We start from the raw sequence: 24201 nt of genomic DNA, 5'->3' as shown, positions 1-24201 counted from the left end.
GCCCCCCCCCCCCCCCCCCCCCCCACCATGAAACAGCAAGTGTTGGCGCCCTGAGAGTCGCCCCCTTTTATTTTTCACAATTTATGAGGTGGAATAACTGAAACCAGGCACTTGTTTGACTAAATTCTGGGAGCAGATATGCTACCAGTTTGGTTGATCTATATGGGATACACTTTTTTATCCCCCCATGCAGTGAAATATGTCGTTTTCCAGTCAACACTATGTTTAGTGTAAATGATCACCTCGTCTTCAAGTTATTTGTGTTAGGGCTGCAGAGCTGAGCTCAAATAGAAATATCTTCGCCTCACTGCAAGTTTGTATATTTTATGGTTGTAAAAAGCACAAACGGGCACTGACAAAGTAAGGATTTCATTATTTTTTTTATTATTGTTGCTGGTGGTAGCTTCCCTTCAATAAAGACTTCTGATCAACCGTGTGTATTCAGTGTGTGAGTGTTTGATGCCTGCGGTTGTTGTTTTCTGTCGAATGTGTGTTTGTGCGTCGTCCGTATCTGGTATCAGACGAGGCTGTTTCTCACAGCAGCTCTCTTGTGTGTGCACAGGAAACCATTAACAAGGCGGGGATATCCTGGACAATGGTGGCCCGCCTGGACCCATGTGCTTCGTGGGAACGTAGAGAGGAGGGGAGGGAAGGTTGGAAGAAGATGAAAAAGGAGAAGGATGGATGGGAGGTTAGGGGAGAGGCAGAAAGGAAGTCCACAGCGAGGAGTTTTGTCTCTTTGCCATCATTTCAACCAGCAGCTGCTCCTGAAGTCCTCCACCATCCTCTCTTCTGTTTTGTCAAATTGGCTGACATATTCAACACTTTTTAATCTTTTGTTCCCAAAAAACTCCACCATTCTTCTTCTTTGTGTTCCTCATCACTCTGCTTCATCTTTTTCTCCCAGGCCTTGCTGATTCTGGGTCAGATGATGTCAGCTCTGCACCTTAAAGTCACATTCAGGCGCACAGGGTTTGTCTTTTGTCGCCCCCTGCTGGTCAGAAGTTGCTATTACTCTGTGCAGAAGAACAGATTAGCGGTGGTTAATTCTGGTCCTCGACGGCCACCGTCGCATGTTTTAGTTGTCTCCCAGCTCTTCAGCACAACGTTTTAAATTAGACAATTAAAATATTCACTTTCAGGCAGGAATGTTTTGCATTCTATGTCTGGAATCGCAGAATTTCATGCTATAAAAGTCTGTTTTTTGAAACTTATATTTGGATTTATTTCCATAAATTGGAACTTTTAATTTTGCAGACATAAAAACTATGAATATTCTTTTAATTCACGGGTACCGTCTTGACTTAATAATTAAAGTTAATTATTTTTCTTGCACAGATTAATAAAAAAATAAACTAATCGCAGCCATTAACAGCTGTTATTATATCCATACTCTTAATTTGTTGCGTTTCTGTGCACAGATTGGCATTTATTTCGCATTTTATTTTTATTTCTGTTGCTAAATAAGCATGGATAGGTTGGATTTTTATTATCTCACAAAGACGCAGTTCTCATTTGATGATTTTTACTCTAAAGGCACACAGTCCAAAGAAAAAAAGACATCACAAAACTATTTACATTATTATTGACCATTTCAAGTACACTCTAAGGGAAGGCCTCAAGATTTTACTTCCTTGAAAAATGGCACGAAAATAATCAGAACCACAGATTTAAGATATTTACGTCTTTTTTCTGAACCGCTTGGAATAAACGCCTTGCGGCCTGCTTTCAGGTTTGGTGCCCCTCATCTTTCTAAGACAAAACCCTGAAAACACTAATGTTTGCATCTTCTGAAAGAACACGCTCTCAAAGCCAGTTTACTTTGAACCCCAAATCTTTATTAACCACTGCTTGCTCACAAAGATATACGGAGAGGAGGAAACACACAGATGGACGGAGGAGAGAAAGAGAAGCAGGTAGGATATAAGAACTCCTGAAAACTGTTACACGCTGCGTCGTCGTTGGTTTATATCTAACCAGATCAATATCACATGACACTTAACTACCTGACCTTTCGTAAATACACGCACACACTTTACTCACACACATCTAATGTGCGACCGACAGAGTTCGACCATCGACAGCCCTCGGTACAACTGCCCGCATCCTTTAACACGCCCAGAAAATCCTTCACGGATGGAAAAAACGGTGCTTGTGGTGATTTATTGTTTGCAGTGACACCCTGTATGGCTTAAAGAACGTCTTTGCGCCAAACCTAAAGTGGATTTTAAAGTTGTTTTTATTTTTTGGTGAAAATGTAATGATTCTAGCAGATAATGTAGCAAAGTTGTGAAATGGAGAAAGCTGGGACTTCTTTTTGTTTTCATCCAGTGTAGATTCACAGTAAGCCGAGTGCTTTTTGCACTCCAGCGTTCCAGGGATGCACCCTATACCTCAGGTGGTTTCGTGCACATTAACAAACCACTATGACTGAAGGTTTTTTTATTTTTTTTCGGGGGGGGGGGGGGGGGGGGTTTGATCCAAGGGTCTCCTGAGCTCTGTGCTGTGAATATGTGCGGAGAGCATGAGCACTTTTTACAGCATACTTGTACGTGGAAAGATGGGGATGATGAGACGGAGGATGAGGACAGGCTCATTAAATGCTATTGTGTTCTCCTGCTGGACAGTCACTACCTAATTCACAGGAGCGGAGGTGCAGCGACAGCTTGCGGCCCCCACAGACCCCATGCTTACGTCCTCCTCGCGGCTTCTCCGTCACTCACTAAACGGATCGTTGGCGAAGATCTGAACGGAGAATCACTCCGACGAGCGTCCGCTTGGCGTGGGAGCAGAGGCAGCGCACGGGCTGTGTGAGGACCCGGCGTGTCGCAGCACGACATCAGCTAGCTGGCAAACTCACAACGAACACCTAAGCTTTGTCACCACACGAAACAAGCATTCCCAGGCTGAAATGAAACCAAAGAAATAAATAAATGATGGAATGAAAAAAGAACATGATGTCACATCCATATAGAAGCCGGGAGAAGAAACTTAGATGTCAAAATGGCACGCTGCAATCAATACTTTTGCTGCTTGTATCGCACTGTATATAACAAACCAAAAAAAAAAAAAAAGTATTTACAAAAAAAACCACCATCACTTGTCAATTTGAATTTTCTTCTTCTTGTTTTAACCAAAAAAAAACGTTCTTTTCTTTTTTTTTTGGAAGGAAATGGCAAGAGACATGACATTTTTTTTCTTATTCTTATTCTTGTTTTTTTGTAATTTTATGTAATCCTTTCCACCCCCTACCCCATTTGAACCTCTGCTCGCTCAGGGTGGTGTCTTTTTGTAGTTTTGTAGTAATACAGAAGTGGGGAAAGGGGGGGTGGGGGGATATGGCAGGCAAAGGGGTGGAGAGGTGTGTGGGCATGTAGGACAAGGCGGGGAGGGAGGTGATCCTCAGGGCTGGTGGTGGTGACAGAAGCCTGGGGATGTAGAGCCGGTGGAGAGGGGGGAGGGGGGCTTCTCACGGCAACAGCTCTTCTCTCAGCTCCTTGTTCCTGCGCACCACCTGCGCATGCTTCTCCTGGAGAAAGAGATCAAATAAAAACAGAAGATGTTGTTTCCTCTGCGATCTTTAAAATATCAGCTTCTTGAGCAGACTGTGAGTAACGTATCAGTTACTGAATATTTTGCGACCCTGATGGAAAGAACTCGTGGACCAGATATGGCCCGGGAGCCACCAGTTGACGATCATTGCTCTAGTTTAGAGTCACATCCATACAGCCTAAGCAATCCTCATAGCATAGTGTTTTAAGGTAAATGTGGTCTAAGTGCTGCTCCTCCACAATAAACTGATGTGAATAAAAACACTGTTGTAGCTAAAAAATAATTATTATTTGGCAAAACTTGAAACTGTATAAATCTGTTTAGAGCAAAGACAATCAAGTTTCTTGGTTAAAGGGATCAGATCCTGGACTAAAAGTCTACTAGCTAGTGTTTGACGGGAAAATATTTTCACATGTCAACAATAAAAAGACAATTGTAAAGTTTAAATATGGCTGATAATAATAATAATGATGATGATAATAATAATATGTTCTATGTGTTTTCATCATTGTATGTTCCCAATGGTGAAATTGGTTCTCTACCCAGGTGGAGCAGTGGGCAGCTATGTGGGCGCCCGGGGAGCAACTGGGGATTGGGTGTCTTGTTCAGAAACACCACGACATGTGGGAATGGCTGGGGATCAAACCTGGAACTTTCAGGCCCCGAATTGGCTTTCCTGCCTCTACCCCACAATAATAGTTGATCTAAACTGGGGATTTATTGTGTGAACGTTTATGAAGCATTCACACTATTGTGATCCATTTTTCTTCCGTACTTGATTCGGAGCGATTGTCATCCCGCCATTTTCAAGCTAATTTAGATTCGGTTAAGCTTCTTTCAGCTTCCTTGTGCAAAATTTAATTAAAAAAAATATTCAGCTACTTTCAGCTAATTTCAGCTGTTTTTTCAACTGTTTTCTGCTCCTAACAGCTTTATTCAGCTAAGTTCAACATTTCTGTGCTTCTTGTAACTGCTTTCTGCTAATTCCATCTTGTTATGCTCCTTTCAGCTTATTTCTGCTAAATTCAGCAATTTCTGGTATTTCAGCTACCATTTAGCTGTTTAATGCTAATTTCAGCTTTTTCAGCTAATTCCACATTTTTTTGCAATAAATTCTACGTTTTTCAGCCTAATTCAGCAACAACTACCCACTTCCTTCTGGTAATGTAAGCTTCTTTCTGCTTGTTTTAGTCACTATTCAGCTATTTTTGGCAAGTTTCAGGTTTTTGCAGATAATTTCAACTTTATTGTGCTAATTTCTGTCTCTTTCAGCCTTAGTGGGCACAATTAAGCTCACTTCACTTCCTTGTGGAGATTTAAGCTTCTTTCTACATTTCTTTAGCTACTATTCAGCTGTTTTAGGAAAATTTCTGCTTCTTAAAGATAATTTCCATTTCTGTTTTCTTCTGCTAACTTAAGGTTGTTCTTCTTTTTCAGCTACATTTCTGCATGTTTTTTTAGCTAATTTCAGCTTTTTTTTTCAACAGTTCTTCAGCAAGAAGCATTCACTCTGCATTTTCACAGGAAAGGCAACTTCTCTAGTTTCAGCTTGTTATGTTCCTTTTAGCCAATTTCTGCAAGTTTCTTTTTTTTTTTTAACTATACTGTATCAGCTACTACTTAGCTGTTTATGTAAATTACTGCTTTTTCAGCTAATTCCATTGTTTAAGCTCATTTCACCTCTTTCCGCTTTCTTCTGGTAGTTTAAACTTCTTTCTGCCTTTTCAGCTATACTTTTCAGCTTTTTTTTGTTGCTAATTTCAGCCTTTTTTTTTTAGCTAATTTTCTAATTTTTATGCTCATTTCTGCTATTTAAACCCAATTCAGAAAATATGTGTTGTTTCTAGTTCATTCTGCTAATTTAGGCTTGTTCTTCCATTTCATACATTCTCTGAGATCCTGCTTGTTTTTTTTAAGCTAATTTCAACAGTTTTTCAGCAAGTTCTTCTGCAATAAGTATTCACACTGCATTTTCACAGGAAATGCAATTTTTCTAGTTTATTTCACTTTTCTCCTCCAAAATGGTTTCATCTGTTTAGGTAAATTTCTTCTTTATTGCGTCTGCTGTGCTGTAATTTAAAATAAAATGTGAACACACATTCATTATAAATGTCATCTTTCAGTAAAAATGTAATTTTTAAAAATCTTTTATATTTATGTCCTTCCTGTTCCTGCAAGTTGTTCCACAGTAAGATGCATGTTAGGACAACTAACAAGCGGCTGAAAGTTTGAGAGTGGATGGTTGTTTGTCTCGATGTTTGCACTGAAACTGACAGCATTTCTGCACGTTTGGAAAGCTGAAGAGGAAAAAGCAGGTTTTAAAAAAAGAGATAAAAGCAATTTTTGTCTTCTGAGTGTTCACTTTACAGCAGCTCCCATTCCACCTTGCTTATTTAATCCTCTGTCTTTGTTAGGATGTATTTGCTCTCTCAGTCATCAACCTTTCAGCTTTATATTTATTTTATTCTTCCTTTCTTGTGCTACGTATTGCTCTGTTTGCTCGTCCAAGCGCCTCCTTGTGTTTGACCTTTGCTTTAGAATTAAGCTTTCAATCTTGGTTTACACACTACTTAGTGTCCTTCATCTGCGCTCATCCATCATGTGTTGGATCTTTCCGTTCCCCGCCTCTCACCTTCTCCTGCAGGCGCTCCATCATGGCGGCCAGGAAGGCCTGCCGGTTCTCCTCAATCTGCTCCATCTTCAGCTGAAGCTTCTCCTCGGCCAGGCGGCTAAAGTTGCTGTTCTCCTCCATGGCCTTCAGCAGCACGTCGCGCTCGTGCTCCCGTTTCTCAGCCAGGATTCGAAGGATCTGCGCCTCCTGGGACTGAAAGGGGGAGGAGGATAAACGTGTGCAGGAGCATTAAACGAGAATGCATTTGTGATTTGCTGATCTGCACCTGGTCCAGTGGCTCATATGCTTGTATTACAGAACTACCGTATTTTTTGCCGTACACGTCGCATCGCCATGGAAGTCACATCAGTCCTAATATGTCTAATAAAGTGGGAAAAAAACATAAATACGTTGCTTCGCCGTATAAGTCGCATCTATCATGCGTCACGCTGACACGTCACATTTGTTACGCATCACCACTGACCACCTGGAAACGTGGGCCGGTGTTGTACCAAAAATCGATTGGCTGCCAAATGGCGGCTGCGGGAGTGTGCAAGGGAGGACTTTAACAAGAATTTAACATTTATAAACAATTGTTTTTTTTGCTCAAAATTAAAGCAAAGGTGTGTCTCAGTTGAACTTTTCCTTAATAAATGCACTTTAATGGTCAAATCAGCTGCATTTCTCCTGGGCAGCTCAGTGAAATGCAGCTGATTTGACGTTTGCTCAGGGGTTCTGGAGCGAGACGAATGTGGCTTTGTATGGCAAGCCAAGTGTCTCATTAATAGCCACGTTTGCCTATTAATGAGACACTTGGCTTGCCATATAACTCGAGCGCCCTCTAGCGGCTGAAAATGGTAGTGTTCAATATTTTCCATGTCAGAATGAATGAAATCATCAAATCTCAGCCAAAAATTTAATTATAAATATGGGGAAAAAACATAAATAAGTCGCTCCGCTCTATAAGTTGCAGGGCATGCTAATTTATGCAAAAAGGTGCAACTTATACAGCAAAAGGTATGGTACTGTAAGTAAAGGCATTCATTGCTAAATTAAAAAGACCAAACAAAAAATAAATCATGAAGTAAGAAACAACCAATATTTATCTTATATTTTTAGTTATGCCGTCCTTAAAACGTACCTTAAAGTCTGGGACAGGATACAAATGCATTTGTTTACCTACGAAAACAGCCGAAGTGACTGAATGCGGGTCATATGTTAAACGTACCGTATTTATTTTACAGACTTCTGCCGCTCTAATGTAGGCCAATCATTTGACTCCAACGTCCACGTTGTTTTGGGCGAACTCAGCCGAGTGCTTTGTTTACGGTGAGTGAGGACCCGCATTCAGTATGTGGAAAACTACCGGAGAAAACTCTTTTAAACTGCCCCACTTGTTTTATGCTTGATTTTAAACTTTGCAATGAGTAACTTTAGTAGACCTGCTTCATTTTGTTCAGGTTGTGCAGTTTAGGTTAGTTTTACTAATGATACTGGCATTATTGATTGGCTAATGACTGCTTAATTGATTTTTCAGTAGCTTGCTGGTGCTGGACTGACATTACTGACATTTGAACCAATGGGATGCATCAATTAACATTATTTTGTTGTTGTTGTTTCACTGCAGCTGCAGTACTTGTTTTAACTCACTATTAATGTAGATTAGATACATCGAGGCTTTTGCAACTGCAAAAAAAAAATCATTTTGTCTTGTTTCATATGTGATTTGTGTAAGTGGCTGCAGACAAAATGACTGGAACTCACTCTCCTCCTGTCCTCGGCTGCCTCCAGCTTCTTCTGGATGTCCTCCAGGGAAATGTCCCTCTTTGGGGGACTGGTGATGCAGTGAGCTACCTCAGACACCGGGGACGGCGGCTTCAGAATGACCTCAAAGGCCTGCCCTGAGGCCCGCTTGTTTAGTGGTTTGATGTCCATGTCTGCACACGCAGAAGGCTTTTAGTTGCAAATTTATTTACCAAAACAGAGAATATTGGGGTGTCCGCCTACCTTCAAAATCCCCCAGGATGTTTTTACGGCTCTCGGGGTACAGACAGGAGCAGATGAGCGAGAGGACAGAAATCTCCTTCATCTTCTCTTTGTAAGCTGCGAAAGGCAGAGGAAACATCACTGCAATCGTTATCCTGCACACGTATCCAGCCGAGGAGCAAAACACTAACCCGGTGACACAGAAAGAAAAGATGAAACATCATTAACCTACTTTCACCTCCGTTGGAGGGCTTTGATGTAAACATGAACGATTGAAATGGAATTAATATTCACCAAGCCCTTCAAAAAAATAATAATAATAAAATCTCATCATCAAAGGATGTCTGAAGCTGCCGAGCTGCTCGGGGTTTTCCAAGCTTTAGTTTTCAGCTCATTGTGAAAAGATGAGCGTGATGGATGCTTCCTTACTTGGCCTAATTTCTCAAACAGCCAAGATGTCCCCGTCCCTGCGGGCCTCCCTGCGCATCATCGACTCTGCGTTTGAATTTGATGTATTATTTATTAACTTTGCCAGACCAACGCCCATTTGGATCCCAACCATTCTCTGTCTGATGCAACAAAACATGAGAGAAAAGTTTTATGAAGTGCAGGAAACTAACTGGGCACATTTCAGGCATGATGTTGCAGAAAAAATGGATTTGAGATGTTAATGTATATTTGTGCAAAGCAATATCACTTGTGATGACATCACATTGTCGTCACTCCTCTTTATCATCTGCAACCTGTGTGCGTTCACGCGTCTGTAGTGTTAGCAAAATATCACACAAAGCACTGGACAGAATTTGTTGAAACTCTCATTACATGTACACCTCATTAACATTTGTGGTAAGCCCAAATCAAGATTGCCATCACACTTACCGTATTTTTTGGACTATTAGGCGCATTTAAAATCCTTTAATTTTCTCAAAAATCAACAGTGAGCTTTATAATCCGGTATGCCTTATAGTCCGAAAAACATGGTAACTGACCATAGCCAACACAAAAATGGCTAAAAGTTTTACAGATATAGTTAAAATTTAGAGTGGTAGTAGTGGAGAGTCATGCTCAACACATTCTCTAAGATCCTGAGAGCCATCATTCACAATTTGACCAGAATGGCCTTAACGCTGTCCCTTCCCCTTAATTGGGGACTTCCTGGTACAAGGCAGCACCTATTATTATCCACCTTAAGGGTTTATTAACTTTATATCTTAGTCTTCCGTCAACTTTAATGTGGCCCGAACCGCAATGTGTACTCCCACAAATCTTATGTCAAAACAACTGGCTCGGCGCCGTGATGTGTGCTTTTACTTTTATTGGTGTTTAGAGTTACCATAGCGACGTAATTTGCAAACAAACACACCATTTTCCCCATACAAAATGCCCGACGGAACACTTGTCACGCTAAGCTACATTTAAATGGCTTTAACTTAGCTATTTTTACACATATAGAGCTGAAATTTGGTGAGGTTATAGCTGAGAATGTTCCCCATCACCTACAGAATCCAAATCAAAAATCCAAGATGGCTGCCTTAGCTGAATGGAAAAAATTACTATAACTCGTTGATTTTTTTCTATATCGAGTTGAAATTTGGTATAGAGGTAGCTGAGAGTGAACCTCAACACAAAGTACTGTCAAATCAAAACTGTAAATTGGCAGCAGCATGGCAGTCCCCATCAAAGTTTCTCCAGCAACTTTCTAGTTTTTTATTTTTCTGTGCAGCTCTGCTCCATAGGTCTAATCTCCGTATTCTGTGGTGAATGAGTAGAAGATAAGGGTTTAGCTTATCGACGTAACACAGAAACACGACTTTCCATCCTGTGGCCGATTCATAAACCAAAGGTTAAAAACACAGAAGCAAAGCTGGCATCGGTTTTAAATGGCACGATTTGGCAACCTGCTGTCTTCTCAGTAAGGTAAAACAAAGTGCTCCCGAACCGCAGACAGAGAGAGAGAAAATGGAACGAACAACCAACCTTGTCTAACCTTGTTTTATTTTAGTCTTGTGTTTTTGGCACCGAGCACTTTGTAATGCGAGTCTCAAGTTCAGCAGCAGTGTCTGCAGGGAGCGAGGCAGAAAGAAAAATATCTGCAACCCACTGCAGGTTGTGAAACACCCTGCGTTTTTCCAGCACGCTGCCGCGTTCTGTCGACTGCAGTGGTGCAGATTTGCATGCCAGCTGTCTCAGAGTGGCATAATCCATCACCCAGAGCACAAGGCCCGCGGAGCTGAAATGTGGCACTTTGGTTCACCATTTGCAGCATGATACAGAAACAAAAGCAGAAATCAGATTTCTCGAATCCTCTCTCGTCTCTTCCCTCGGTGTGTGTCTTGCTTTCTGCCCTGCAGACTGGCAGACGCCTCAGTAATGTGATCAACTCTCAGCTGTAGCGCTCTCTACTCTCTGATGGCCTTGTTAACCCTTTCCCTGAGGAGGAGAGAGCGAATGCACGGCGAAGATGCAGGTTTTTTTTTTTTTTATGAAAAAAAAAAGGAAGGAAGGTTTTGTTGCATGTGAGAGGAGACCGAAGGAGGAAACGACTGGTTTACACCCACGCTGTTTAGACAGAGGGATTAGACACAGCAGAGCAGGCAGCTCCCGCAGGAATTATCTGCCACTGCCGGCTGCCCTCAGGACAGCCTAATGGAAGCAGCCCCCTCAGGTGGAAAGCACTTCAAATTGTAATTAGCAAATTTCTACTGATTATGGGGTGGGGGGCTGTTGCTGGCTCGTTAAAAGCTGCACAAGAGTCCAAACTCCTGCAGCCGCTTCCTCATGCACACAACCTCTAACATCTGAGGACTTCGCGACCAGCCCTTTGGAGCAGATAATCTGGATGAAGTTCTGATCGAGCAGCTTTTTTTTTTCCTGCTGCTTGATAACCTTTAGATTAGCAGCTAATACTTTTGTTTCATAATCAATGAAACCAGCGTTCCATGAAGGCCAAAGTTTTAAATACATTTCTGACTCTCAGAGGACGACTCTGAGCTACTACCACACCAAATATTAGCTAAACATTAGCGTTTGACTGAGTTATAGCCTGCTAAGCCTGATTATCTGTGGCGGCCATCTTGAATGAATCAGCTTTAGATGTGCAGCCACTGAAAGCCTTTGAGTTTCATAAAAATCTGTCCTAATGAGATGTTTTGCTAACAGACAGGCAGAATGTTGTTTTTGCAGTATTTAACAATAATGTTATAGCGTGCTTATTTGATATTGTGCAGCTCTAGTTTCATTTAAGGTGCGTTAGCTGGATCTTTACTATTACAGCGTCAGAGGACGTTTATTATAGTAAAGTTTGATAGCTCTCTAACTCAAAGCCACAGTTTTCATATATCTTAATATCAAATATGTATTAGATTCACAGACGTTCAAACAATAGGGAAGTGCTACTGTTTTTTTCTCAGTAAACGGTGTAATAACACGTCCTCCCCCAGAGGAGCAGATATGTCAAAATGCCAGGAAAGGAGTTCAAACATGTTTGTTCAAAAGCTGAGCATCTTTCTCATTTCAGTTTAAAATGAGGAAAATGTCAGAGAGGTGTGACACGCCTTTAATGCTCCAGGTCATGCTCTCATGAACCATTCCAACCAGCCAGGTCAGCATCCTGCTCCTCACGTCCTGCCATCAAAGTGCTCCTCCTCCTCTAATCCATCAGTCACACAGTTCAGATCATCCATATCTGCTGCACCTCCTCCCCAGAGAGCGTTCCTGCGCCCTTTCTGCATCCTCCATCTCATCTGCTGCTGATACGCCCCTCTATGTTGTCACCTTCCAGGCTTCCTGCATCAGCACAAACCACGACACCTGCGTGTGCTCCCACCTCTTTGCTCCTCAGCTTCACTCCAGCAAACAACACGAGGAGAGGCTTTTTACAGTCGCAGAGAGCACAAACGAACCCATTAAAGGCAACCCTGTTTCATCAAGGCCCCACAGGGCCCCTTGGGTGCTGTAGCCGCACAACATCATGGGTTTGAGACATGCATGTTCAGCAGCTTTACAGACGAGCCGCTCAGCTACAATAAAGTCAGGATATTAAGAAGCAATCACAAGAGCAAAATTGACTATTAAAGGAACCATAATGGAACCCAGACCACTAAGAGCAGACTTGATGGAAAGCAGGTCGCAAGAGGTTTTGAAGGTTACAATTCAGTCAAAATGCAGAGATTTTTAATTTGAGAACATCCATCCATCCATCCATTATCTTTACCCGTTTATTCCATTTTGGGTCACGGGGGTCGCTGGTGCCCATGTCCAGCAATCACTGTGCGAGGGGCGGGGTACACCCTGGACAGGTCGCAAGTCCATCACAGGGCCACATAGAGACAAACGAGACAAACAACCATTCACTCTCTCACTCACACCTAGGGACAATTTAGAGTTACCAATCAGCCTAACATGCATGTTTTTGGTCTGTGGGAGGAAACCGGAGCACCCGGAGAAAACCCACGCATGCACGGAGAGAACATGCAAACTCCACCCAGAAGGCCCCTGGACCGGGGTTTGAACCAGGGACCTGTTCGCTGAGAGGCAGCAGCTCTACCAGTTGCACCACCGTGCTGCCCAATTTGAGAACATCTGAAACTTAAAAATTTGTCGTTTTTTTTATTTAAATTGCCTCAAAATACATAAATGGACACTTTATGTAAAGAGATATCAATCAAAATGACTGTGCCTCAAAATATTAAACAAGCAAATTGTTTTTTGGAACGGTCAGTGTCTACAGAAACTGATTTTCTCCATATTAGACCTGATCTGTCCATGATCTGAATATTTACAGGAGATAAACATCTCCCAAGCTCGGAGCCCACCATCGCCATGCCGACTGATGTCACCTCCTCCCGGCTGCTCATTAGGAGCACCCGTCATCTGAAGCGGTAATGGGAGTGTGCCGCACAGATCGATGACACCCGGTGATGACTCAGGATGAATTAAGAGTCCAGGAGAGCTTGTAGATAAGAACAGAACAAAGGAAGATCGAAAGACAAGAAAATTCAACCGAAATGAGGCGTGACGCAACGAAATGATAAAAAAAATTATGATTATGTCTGGGTGCAAAGAAAAACTTGCATGACCCCACCTGTGACAAGTGTAGCAAAATTACAGGGGAAAAAGCAGTCAATATCCTACCTGTTGCAGATAGTGCTCAGTTTGGAAAAATAATTTATTTCTGATCGAAATGATGAGATAATGGATAGTGTGAGCGGGTCGAAAACACAGCTGTCATCTTTAAACTACAACCTCAAATAATTTCACAACTGTAGTTACAAACGTTTTGATAAATCTTCACGTCAAAATCACACGGTTATTGTGTGAACACTGATTTAGCTTTCACACTATTGTTTTTCCTTTTGGTTTCTTCGTACATTTTGTGCATACTTTGTGTTACTTTAGCTGTTCAAAGACAATAGCAATAAATTTCAGCTCATTAAGGAGATGGGTAAAATGGCTTTTGTTTTTGTAACTTTGATAGTTTTCAAAATATGTACCATTGTTTACCCATTATGTAAGATTTATTAAGTATTTTACCCATGTTAAAAAAAATTGAGATCTTTTCACTTCCTTCAAAAAAATTGTTCTCTATGAAATCTGCTTCAGCTTTGTTTTATTTTTGTCTTCTTATACTACCTTTAGCTGGCATTTTGTTCCTTTTAGTACTTTCAGCAAGCCATTTGCTACATTTAGCTTTTAGCAACCATTCTGTTACTTTTAGATTTTAGCAGCCCTTTGCAACGTTTAGCGTCTAACTAGCTTTTACTACTTTTAGATTTTAAATAGGCCTTAGATTGTTTTATTTTTACTTTTAGCATTTAGCTTCCCTTTTGATATTTTTAGCTTCTAGTTAGAATTTTATTATGTTAGCTTTTAGCTAACCTTTTGCTACTTCTAAACCTTTTTCTGCTTTAACACACATCTTACTACTTGTATTCAGCTGTTGTTTTACTACTTTTAATTTTTAATAGCATTTCCCACTTTTGACTTTTAACTAGCATTTAGCTTATTGTAGCTTTTAGCTAGTGTTCTGCTACTTTGTTAATTTTTCTTTATTTTCTTTACATTGAAATTGATGGTTATTTAAGCAGAAATAATTCCTGTTTGCACCGCTGTGGCAATTCCAGCAGAAATATAACATTTCCACCAGAATAATCAAGTAAGGCACAGCTGAAGTTAATAAACTACTGTTTACATGAACCGCCGTCAGATCTTTGAGACTGGGGTTTTCAGACGGCAGATGCTTTGATCCTGAATAAACATCAGCTTTTCAATACGGTCAAAATGACACTTTTTCTCCAAACCGATGTCGTTCAAAGAGCTATCTACAACAGGTAAGATATTAACCGTTCATAATCCATAAACTCCCTCTTCAGTGGAGCTGAGCTCATCTATTAATGCACGTTACAGTTCTTCCAAGTTTGTTTTGTGGAGTAGTTTACAGTATCATAAATACAGTATTCATCCTCCTTGTATGTCCTACGAAATAATAATTAATCAATAAATGTTCAGGATTTATTGCTTTAAACATAAAACTGTTGAATTAGACTCGCTGTTGCTTCATGGTAAATTAAAACCTGAACCCAGCCACCCGGTGAGTGATGAGTGGCCTGGTGGCAGGTTTTTCTCACCGAGCGTCTGCTGGGCGCCCATCCCTGTCTGCCTGTCCACACCTCAACCCACAGAGGAGGAACACAGGAGGCTTTGGGAGGAAGGAGGAGGAGGGAGAGGATATCATTGTTTAGTAGACCCTTACCACTGTCCTTCTGCGTAACTCTCCATCCACCGTGTTCTGTCAACCAGAAAACAAACACACTACTGCAGACTGCTCACGCATCCACAAACCTTCCTTATAAAATACTAAAACATCACGTTGTTTCAGTGGCTCTGAATCACAAGATCCACAAATAATTCATGCCTTCATTTGGAAATCCAACATCCAAGGCCTCCCACCTCCATAGCCTCGTTTTGATTCTCCACATTTAGAGCAAAAAGCTGCAACACTGATAAACACTGATAATACAAATATGGAATATAACAGTTCCTTCAGACATTTAGTCAAGATCAGGTCCTGAATCCTCATTTTCATCGCTAGTCATAAATTCTTCCCTCGACAGCAAGGTGGGGTGGTGCCACCCCCAACCCCCCCCCCCCACCCCCCCCCCCCCCCCATGTCTGCAGCGGTCACCCACAATAAAGAAATAAATAAATAAAATAAACTGGTCCAGCCACAGGAGACGGCCCAGTTGTCGCAGGAAGATTTGTCACGCAGAGATATTTCCCACCCTGAGGAGCAGGAGCTGCTTTGAAGGGACCGGAGATGTTGGGTGGGGTCGCTCGCGCTGCATTATGCTGCACGCAGCTCTGAGTCAGGCGGCGGGGAGGCAGGTGCAGCATCCATCAAATGATGCTCCATCATAAATAATACTCCGGCTTTATGCCTTCATTAGCTCTCAAATCAAAGAATTAGCTATATGCGTCACTGAAATGGCACGCCGGCCCGATCACGCAAAATTAATAAATAACATCCTCACAGCCAGAACCCGAAGTGGGGGGTCAGGATTGGGGGGGTTGCTGTTTTCTGAGTTGGCCATAAATAAGAAGTGAGTTGCAGAGGAGTTGGGCCGCTCCCTATTCTCATTCAGCCACCAGCATCCTTTTGTGCCATGGGTGTCATCATCATTATCATCATCATCATCCTGAAACCCGTTCAAATAATAATCAAACACTACAATAAATAGATAAATAAATAAACTCACCGATTGCGGTTTTGGCCATGACTGCGGGGCGGTGCGGGCTGTCCGGGTGCTGGGTGCTGTCTCACCGGGTGGAGGGACTGCTGTTAAGGCACTGAGTCAGCAGAGACTGGGGCTGCTGGTGCGCCTGGTGGGTCTGTGAGGAGCTGCGGCAAGTCCGAGGGAAATAACGGGGCAGCACCGGAAGCCTGCGGTCCTTCCCTCCAGAATAAAAGCACGGGTGGGTTACTCGTGTCTGTGTGTTCGTGTTGACGAATTTTATTGAAAGTTGCGTAAATTAGTCATTATATGTACATCTACCACTGATTTACTTTTGGAGTAGACGCAATTCAAGATGGCCTCTACAGCTAAGCGACTTAAGCAAGAACAAAAATGGCTCTACAGCTCTTTCAGTTTTGTAGAGGACCTAGAGTTTGATGTGGTAGTAGCTGAGGTTAATCCCCAACAAATACTCTGAGCGCTGTCAAACTTAAACAGATCTGTCTTTTCAAAGATTCAAGGTTCTTTATTTTCGCATCACATTTGGCATACGAGGTGGAACGAAACTATGTACACAGGGTTACACCCAACAAAAACACAAATTATAACGAAAAACAGTAATAAGATCGAAGGTATGAAGTAAGAAATACACTAAACTAAGGATACACTAAGCACTAATAGTACAAAATAGTACAATAATACAAAATAGTACAATAAGTAAAATTGGGAGCCTACACTGTCTATCTGTTAGCAAAATATCTCATGAACAACAGGGCAGATTTTAACAACCCTTTATGATAATAATAAATGTGCCTATGACTGATGATCTTTTGGAGATCAACAAAAAATGCCAAATCATGATCCAGATTTGGCCTTTTTTGTTGTTATCTACCTGGATGATTGAGCTTAAAACCTTTTTTCTTTTGGAGATCCAACTTAAGATGGCTGCTATGGCCAAGGGACTGCAAACAAAAAAAATAGCTGTAATTCAGTCAATTTTATAAATACGGTGGTAAAGTTTAGTGTGGTAATAGCTTTTTATTTGTTTTATTTATACATTCAGTCTCACGAGTCACAATGACTCATTTTCAAGAGAGACCAGTTTCAGGAAGACTCTGTGCTTTTTGTGATTTGTGATTTTTTTGTCCTTTGTGTTCAATTTTCCTGTTCAGTTCTTGTGTTTATTGACCACCTTCACCTGTCTCCAGTCAGTGTTCAGCCCAGGTGTTTCCACTTTCCCTCTCACCCAGCTTGTTATTTAAACCAGACCATGTCGCCATCTCACCGTCAGTTCATTGTCTTGACTCCTAGTCAAACGTTTCGGTCCTTGTCTTGCTCCTCTCGTGCGTCCTGTGTTTTCCAGAGCAGTTCCCTCCTGCGCTAGTTTGTTTCTGCCACGCCGGCTTTTATTTTTGTTTATTTAATGAACCAGTTTTGCTTTTACTTGAGCTTCCCCATTTCTACCTGCTTCTCGGGTCCAACCCGACCCAAACGTGATAGACAACTTATCGAATACAATAAACAATAAAAGCAATTAAAAATCAATAAATACTAAAAACAAGAATATATTTGTCTGGATTTTTCTAATGAACTTATCAAACGTTTAAAATCCCTTAAAGAAATCAAAGTGGACAACTTGTTGCAAGGTGTTCCAGGTTACAGGAGCAGAGTAAGAGAAGGCCTTTTTGCCGAGTTCAGTCCGCACCGAGGGAACGCTGCAGCTAATGGAGGCCTGAGAGAGCACGCTGTAACTGCACTGATGACATGACATGTGGGAGGACATATAAGAATGCAGCAGACCAAGGAATGATTTATAGAAGAAGATGTGCCAGTGTGAGACCCTACATGATGTAGATAATGATAACCAACTGAGCAAGTGGTACAGAGAACAGTGGTGGGAACATTAGTTACTACCAGTTATGAGCCTTAGAGCACCATGATAGACCGCATCCAACATCTTCAAGGAGCTGGTAGGGGCATTCCTGTAAATAATGTCACCATAATTGTTGGTAGGAAAGTCACAGCTGCAAGCTGTTTCCTGGTATTCAAAGTTAAATATGATCTGATTCTGAAAAAGAAAGCTAGTTTCACTTTCAGTTTACGCATTTAACAGGTTTTCAATATGAATGAGATAGGAGGGCGAGCTCGCACCGACTTTAAAAACAACATCCCCTTGGTTTTATCAGCATTTACAACCGGTTTGAGATGGAACATTCTGACTGATTGATGTCAAATGCAGATAGGTGGAAAACCTTGGCAACTGTTTGCTAGATAAAAAGCAATTGTATTGTCAGCAGAGAGATACAAGGAGGTATCAGGAATGTTTTGACCTATTTTACTTACAAAAATTATAAAAAGGTTGGGTCCTAAAACTGAGCCTTGTAGTACACCATTAGCAACTATAAAATAGCTAGATGAAGCACCATTGTATTGCACACATTGCCTCCGACCTGAGAGTCATTCACAACACACACCTTGTTAAATCTTGTAATATCACATGAGATGGTGTATAACAATATTTTCAAAGTTTGAATATAAGAATATCTTAGTCTGAAACTCTGGCATGAAAGGCGGAAGGTGATATGCATTTGTTTAAGGAATATTGGGCCTTACATGTTTAATGTAAATATCACTATTTACTATAAAAATATATTTTCAGACAAAAAAGGCAAATTTATTACCCATTAAGCAAAGTTAATTTGAGGATATATTTAAAAAGAATAACATTGAAAAACAATATGGAAAAAGTTGAGTACTTTTACAGTCATATGATGTACTAAAGGAAAAAAATATAAGAGCTGCAACCAATAAAAATGAGACGTGACCTACTGTAATATGACGATAAAAACATGTTAGGACAAACAAGGGTATAAATAAAAGATTCTATGATTTATTAAATGTGAAATGGACTTTGAGAAAGTAGTAAAGATTATATGTCTAAAAGACTAAAAGTTATTTTAAAAATGGTCACTTTTTAACTTTAGCTTATATTTGCATTTCAAAACTGAACCATGTGTATTTTTAAGCATTTCTTTTGCAATGATATTCTTAACATCCTTGAAAAAACGTTCTTATTTATTTGTTTAAATGTTTTTCCCTATTGCTGTAGGATTCCAAGATTTTCAGTCATAATCACTTTCCCCACAGCTGTTAATCATTCAGTCATCCACCTTTCCACATCTGCACCTGATCCTGATGACTGCTGTGTATTTAAAATCCTGGCAGTCATTTGTCTAACGCTGGAACATGGTGATACCTCAGTAACTGAAGTGACAGCTAAAAACCTTTTCTTGTGAAAGATTTACTAACCTTTGATATTTTCTTGTGTCTTTCAAGTCCTGCTCCTCTGTGTCTCCTGAAACTTCCTCGCTCCTTGTGACCTCATTCTGTTCCAGCAAACACCAAACATCAGCCTAGACCAGGGGTCTGCAACCTTTACAATCAAAAGCACCATTTTTACGCCTTTGTTCACTACATTAAATGTGTCCGGAGCTGCAACAACCTGCTACAGCTGTGGTTATCAACTGGTGGCCCGTGAGCCACTTTAGGATTGCTGGAGGCAGTGTTGCCAGATTGGGCGATTCACCACCAGTTTTCGTTGTGATTTTGCTGGGAACTCTGGGAAGATTTTTGTTGGATTGTTGCATTTTGCCACATATTGGTAAATCACCTTGGCTCGTACTGATGTGCGTTCATGTTCAAACAGTAAATATACTGTAACCATATACTGATTGGGCAGGTTTTTGTGTGATGTGGTGGATTTTAACAGATTTTTTGGGCTGAAAACCTAAATTCTATCAGGGAACACTGGAGGGAGCTTTTGTGGCCAGTAGGGATGACATTATAAAACAAAAATATCTAATGATTTTTAACATTTATTAAAGAAAAATAACATTCTTGTACATTTATTAAAGAAAAATAACAGATTCTTGTAAAGAAGGGTGAATTTTTTTTTTTACCTTTTTTTTTTATTAAAAAGCTCTATAAACTATGTAGACAGTTCTCCATATAAAGAAATAAAGCATCAAGTTAAAGTTTTACTCCTTGTATTCGCTCCAGTGTTCATATATTTGCAAAAGAAATGACAGGAAAAATGCTTGAACTAGTCCTTTTTTGTTTTTTATTTAACCTATAAAATTCAGTTTTGTTTTAGATTTGGTCAAAGATTGAAAGAGCCGCTGCAGAGAGACCAAAGAGTCACATGTGGCTCCAGAGCTGCAGGTTGCAGACCCCTGTCCTAGACCTAACACCGAGCACCTTCAACCTGTCACTCTCCAACATTACTCCATTCTTCTGGATCATGCCTCCTCCACCTTTGGAATCCTAGGACCTCGTTTATCGCACCCCCCCCCCCCCCCCCCCCCCAACGCTACCTGCAAAACACCAGAACCCAGACCTCTTCCAGCACTTTGTAAATAAACTCACATATATTTTTTTATTCCTGAGTCTGTGTCTTCATCAGTCTGCTATATAAGTTGGGGTCATATAATTCAACATCATGTTATTTGTACTACTAACCAACAAGCACTGGTTTTTCCTCCAGTTTGCCAAGTCAGAAAGTGTTTTATTTTGAAAGGATTGACAGGAACAGTCATTATATAACCCATTGACTTCATGCTGGGCCAATAATGATCTTTGGCTGCCTGAAAAGCATTCATGCCACACTCCTTTCTGCCAGCTGAAGGCCTGACATACCTCATATCATCATGCCCAGACCTCATATCCTCTTATGTCTAGCTCTCATGTTCTCATGTCCAGACCTCATGTTCTCATGTCCAGACCTCATGTTCCGATGTCCAGAGCTCAGGTCCTGAGGTAGCTAAGGGTGTTTCCTTCTTTGTGAAGGGAGGAGCAGGTCCAAAAACACACTCTGGATGTACTGTTGCTGAATAACAGGAACGATTTGAGTGACCATAATGCTCTTTACTTAAATGTTATTGTTTTGTCTGCATCATTTTAGACTTTTACAGTTTTACAGCCATAAGGTTTAAATTAGTCTATGTAGTTTAAAATACCTGGAACTGTGAGGCTATTGGATCAAATTCATTTTTACAGATAATAAATCAAGGAATGTGCACATAAAAAGTGCTGTGGAGAAACCCTCCTTCCTGTTCCTCAGGCCGCTCGTCATGAGCATGGATGTTTCTTCCCGTTAAAAGGAAGTTTTTCCTTTCCACTGTTGCCTTTGTGCTTGCTCAGGATGGGAAATTGTGACAAAGTGAAGATTCATCTTAATCTGCTGGCTTCCTTAGATAGATCATTTTTACTAATTGGCTTTTTATGTATGTGAATATTTCTGTTCAGTGCCCTGAGACAACTTCTGTTGTGACTTGGTGCTATATAAATAAATTGAAATGAACTGAATTAAAAGTAAGCTTTGAAGCAGATTGACAGAAGCTTTATTGCCACAAGATGGCAGCAAATTCCTGTTTCAATGCTGAGTTTATAGATTCATAGAATATCAGTGGTAAATGGCTGAAGATGTGAAGTCATTTCATGACTCTGAACACAAATGTCTTCAGGCCAACATATAGTATCCAGTCATAGATTTTACAGTTTGCACCCTAGTAATGCTCCTTTTAAATGCCTGCATCAGTCCTCATCAGGAAGCTTCACACTAAGACAAGACCCTTATTAAAAAAAAAGGTTTTGTTTGCACAGATGACAACAATGGTGTTACAGTTTATTTTAAGTGTACAGTCAAGGACCTATAGAATCCCCCCTGATTAACCAGGACAGAGTTTGTAGTTGATGATGTATTTTGCTAACAGACAAACAGGGATGGCTCCATTAGTCAAATGCTTAAGTTTAAAGTAAAATGTTGTGCTTCAGTAGCACTTGAAGTGTGTGGTGTGAACGACTCTCCTCTACTACCACACCAAATTGTAGCTCAATATCTGTAGAATTTATTACATTTTTTGCGTTTTCTACACTGAACTAGCTGTTGTGGCCATCTTAAACTGGGTTGGCTCCTAAAGTTAATGTACAATTATTATCTCCTGCAGGTTTCATTAGAATCTATCAAGTGGTTCCTGAACTATTTTGCTAACAAACAGAGTTGACTAGTTCTCAAGGGCCCATGGTGGGGCAAATGAGGGTGGAGGCAGGTGTGGGTGTTTCACCTTTTCCACCACATTTTTGATGTTGTCTGTCTGGGGAGTTGAACCTGTGACTTTCTGATCACAGGCCCATCTTCTCTAGCCTCTGCGCCACCACTCCCCTAAAATTATTTACTCGTTGAAGATGGTGATACTCATTTCTTAAAGTTTTATTAAAATGTGTCCAGTGGTTCATAAAATATTTTAACAGATACACAACTCGGGCAAAAACATAATCGTCCGCCTTCTTTCTGTGGCGGGCGATAATCACCCTCCTCCCATTTGCTAATTAATGGCTCTAAGATTTATGTGACGTTATCATGCATCAAATAATCTTATAAACGCAATTTTGATAAAGCCCAACTGAAAATGATATACTAACAAAAACAACAACAACAACAAAAATACATCCTTTCTTCCTCAGCTCTTATTGGCTGACGGTTGTGCACACACCTGTGCAGCCACATCATCTACTTGATCAATGCGTTTGGCACAAACTGAGTGTCCACACCATTTATACACCTATACATACAGCGGAGAACTGAGTAGGCGGAGTTTGCACTTCTTTTGCAAGCAAGTCAGCCGGAGCATCCGCAGTAAGCCCCGCCCACACCCAACGGGTCACGCGCCGGTAAACAAGAAAGGAGTAAAGCCCTGCGTTTGCTTACTTTTTTTGGGGCTCTACCGTTACTTCCTGCCCCGCCGAGCAAAAAAACGCGACTTAATGTAGTTTATGAACGCCTAAAACTATGTTAACTTTGATTCATATTCAGGTAAATGCCTTCCTAGGCGCTGCCGCGCGTTTATCTGACGGTGGGTGGTGTCGACCATCATCCGGTGGTTGCTGATGAGGAGGAGCCTGAGCAGCAGATGTTCCCCAGAAGAAGTTGGACACTCTTTAAACGCAGCACATGGGTCGGCGCTTGATTCCGCCGAGGAAGGGAAACGCTGCGAGGTAACTAAAATGTGTTGCGTTTTATTTACAGATGCAGCCATCACCTTAATCTTTACAACAGTGTCGACAGTGACACCTGGTTAGCCTTCACTGCAACTTCCTTTAACCTCCCGAAACAGACGTTAGCATGATGCGCCTGAACATGTATGTTCACCGCCAGCTGTTTGTTAGCTAAACATACAATCACCGCGAGACGTGTTTAAAAACGGGCACTGTTTGGAGCCATTATTATCGTTAGCCGGTGAGTGTAAGCTTGAGCTGGGCAAACAAACTTAGTTCATCCCCGGTTATTATATTAAATTCCGTATAAGGCCAGTGCTAATGGGGATAAATCAGCCTCCGGCTCGCGCTAATCATCCACAGCACGAGGAGGTTTTGTGTAACGGAAAAACACGAGAGGTTGATTTAGTTGTTGGAAACTCAGCGCGTCGCTACCGGATCGATTCGTGTGGAAATTTCTCAGCACAAAATGAGACACTATCCACGTTTCAGAGCCTCAACATCCGCGCGCCGTGACCAGTGTTGAGCCGAATGTTGTGTACACGTGAGGTGAAAGATGCACTCCGCGGGAGCGCGCGCACCCTGGCGCAATGAGTTTTTCGCCTTAAGCAACGTGGTAGTGCGAGACACACTTTGTCGCCTTTATCGTTAATTTCACCCGCCGCTAAAAGGTGAAGTGTGTGGGGATTTTGTTTTTGTTCGTGCCTGTTAGAAAAATATCTCAAGAACTGGAATTTTATAAAACGAAATGTAATGGTTTGTACATCTTCAGCTGATGTAACTTTTAGTCACCATGTTTCAAGATGGCTCCCACAGCTAACTGACTTCAGAAAACACAAGAAATGGCTACAGCTCTGTACATTTTACAGATGTTGGCTTAAAATTTGGTGTGGTAGCACCTGAGCCTGGTCCTTGACACATTTTCAGAGCAGATGGCACAAGATTTTGCCACACCTCTGCCTTGTCTGTTAGCAAAATATCTCATTAACCACTGGACTGATTTGAATGGAACTTTAATAAATTACTTGTTGGACATTCTTCTACAACTCTTCAACTTTTGGCGCCAACTCAATTCAAAATGGCTGCCACAGCCAACTGGCATTAAAATCTCAAATGACAGCCATGCGTTCAGTTGTATAGATATCAAGCTAAAATTGGGTGTGGTTGTAGCTGAGACTAGTCCTTAACTTGTACTTGGAAGTGCTACACTTTGCGTAACATCTTTGCTTAAAACCTTGGCATAAAATGTTGGTGTCAACCCTGTTTGTT

General features: G+C 41.2%; 1 protein-coding gene across 1 annotated transcript; it reads right to left on the bottom strand.

Moving 5' to 3' along the window:
• Window positions 1-3198: 3198 nt before the first annotated feature.
• stmn2b (stathmin 2b) lies at window positions 3199-16062 on the bottom strand. The gene is made up of 5 exons (XM_037693304.1): window positions 15904-16062; window positions 8171-8266; window positions 7928-8100; window positions 6185-6376; window positions 3199-3529 (listed from the first exon to the last, which is right to left on the bottom strand). The coding sequence occupies exons 1-5, from the start codon at window positions 15920-15922 to the stop codon at window positions 3470-3472; spliced, it is 540 nt and encodes a 179-aa protein (XP_037549232.1). The 5' UTR covers window positions 15923-16062; the 3' UTR covers window positions 3199-3469.
• Between the last annotated feature and the right edge of the window lie 8139 nt (window positions 16063-24201).

Source organism: Nematolebias whitei, chromosome 19 (genome assembly GCF_014905685.2).
Source record: "Nematolebias whitei isolate Nwh7 chromosome 19, NemWhi1, whole genome shotgun sequence".
Classification (NCBI taxonomy): Eukaryota; Metazoa; Chordata; class Actinopteri; order Cyprinodontiformes; family Rivulidae; genus Nematolebias; species Nematolebias whitei.
This window is presented reverse-complemented; position numbering and strand designations above follow the sequence as displayed.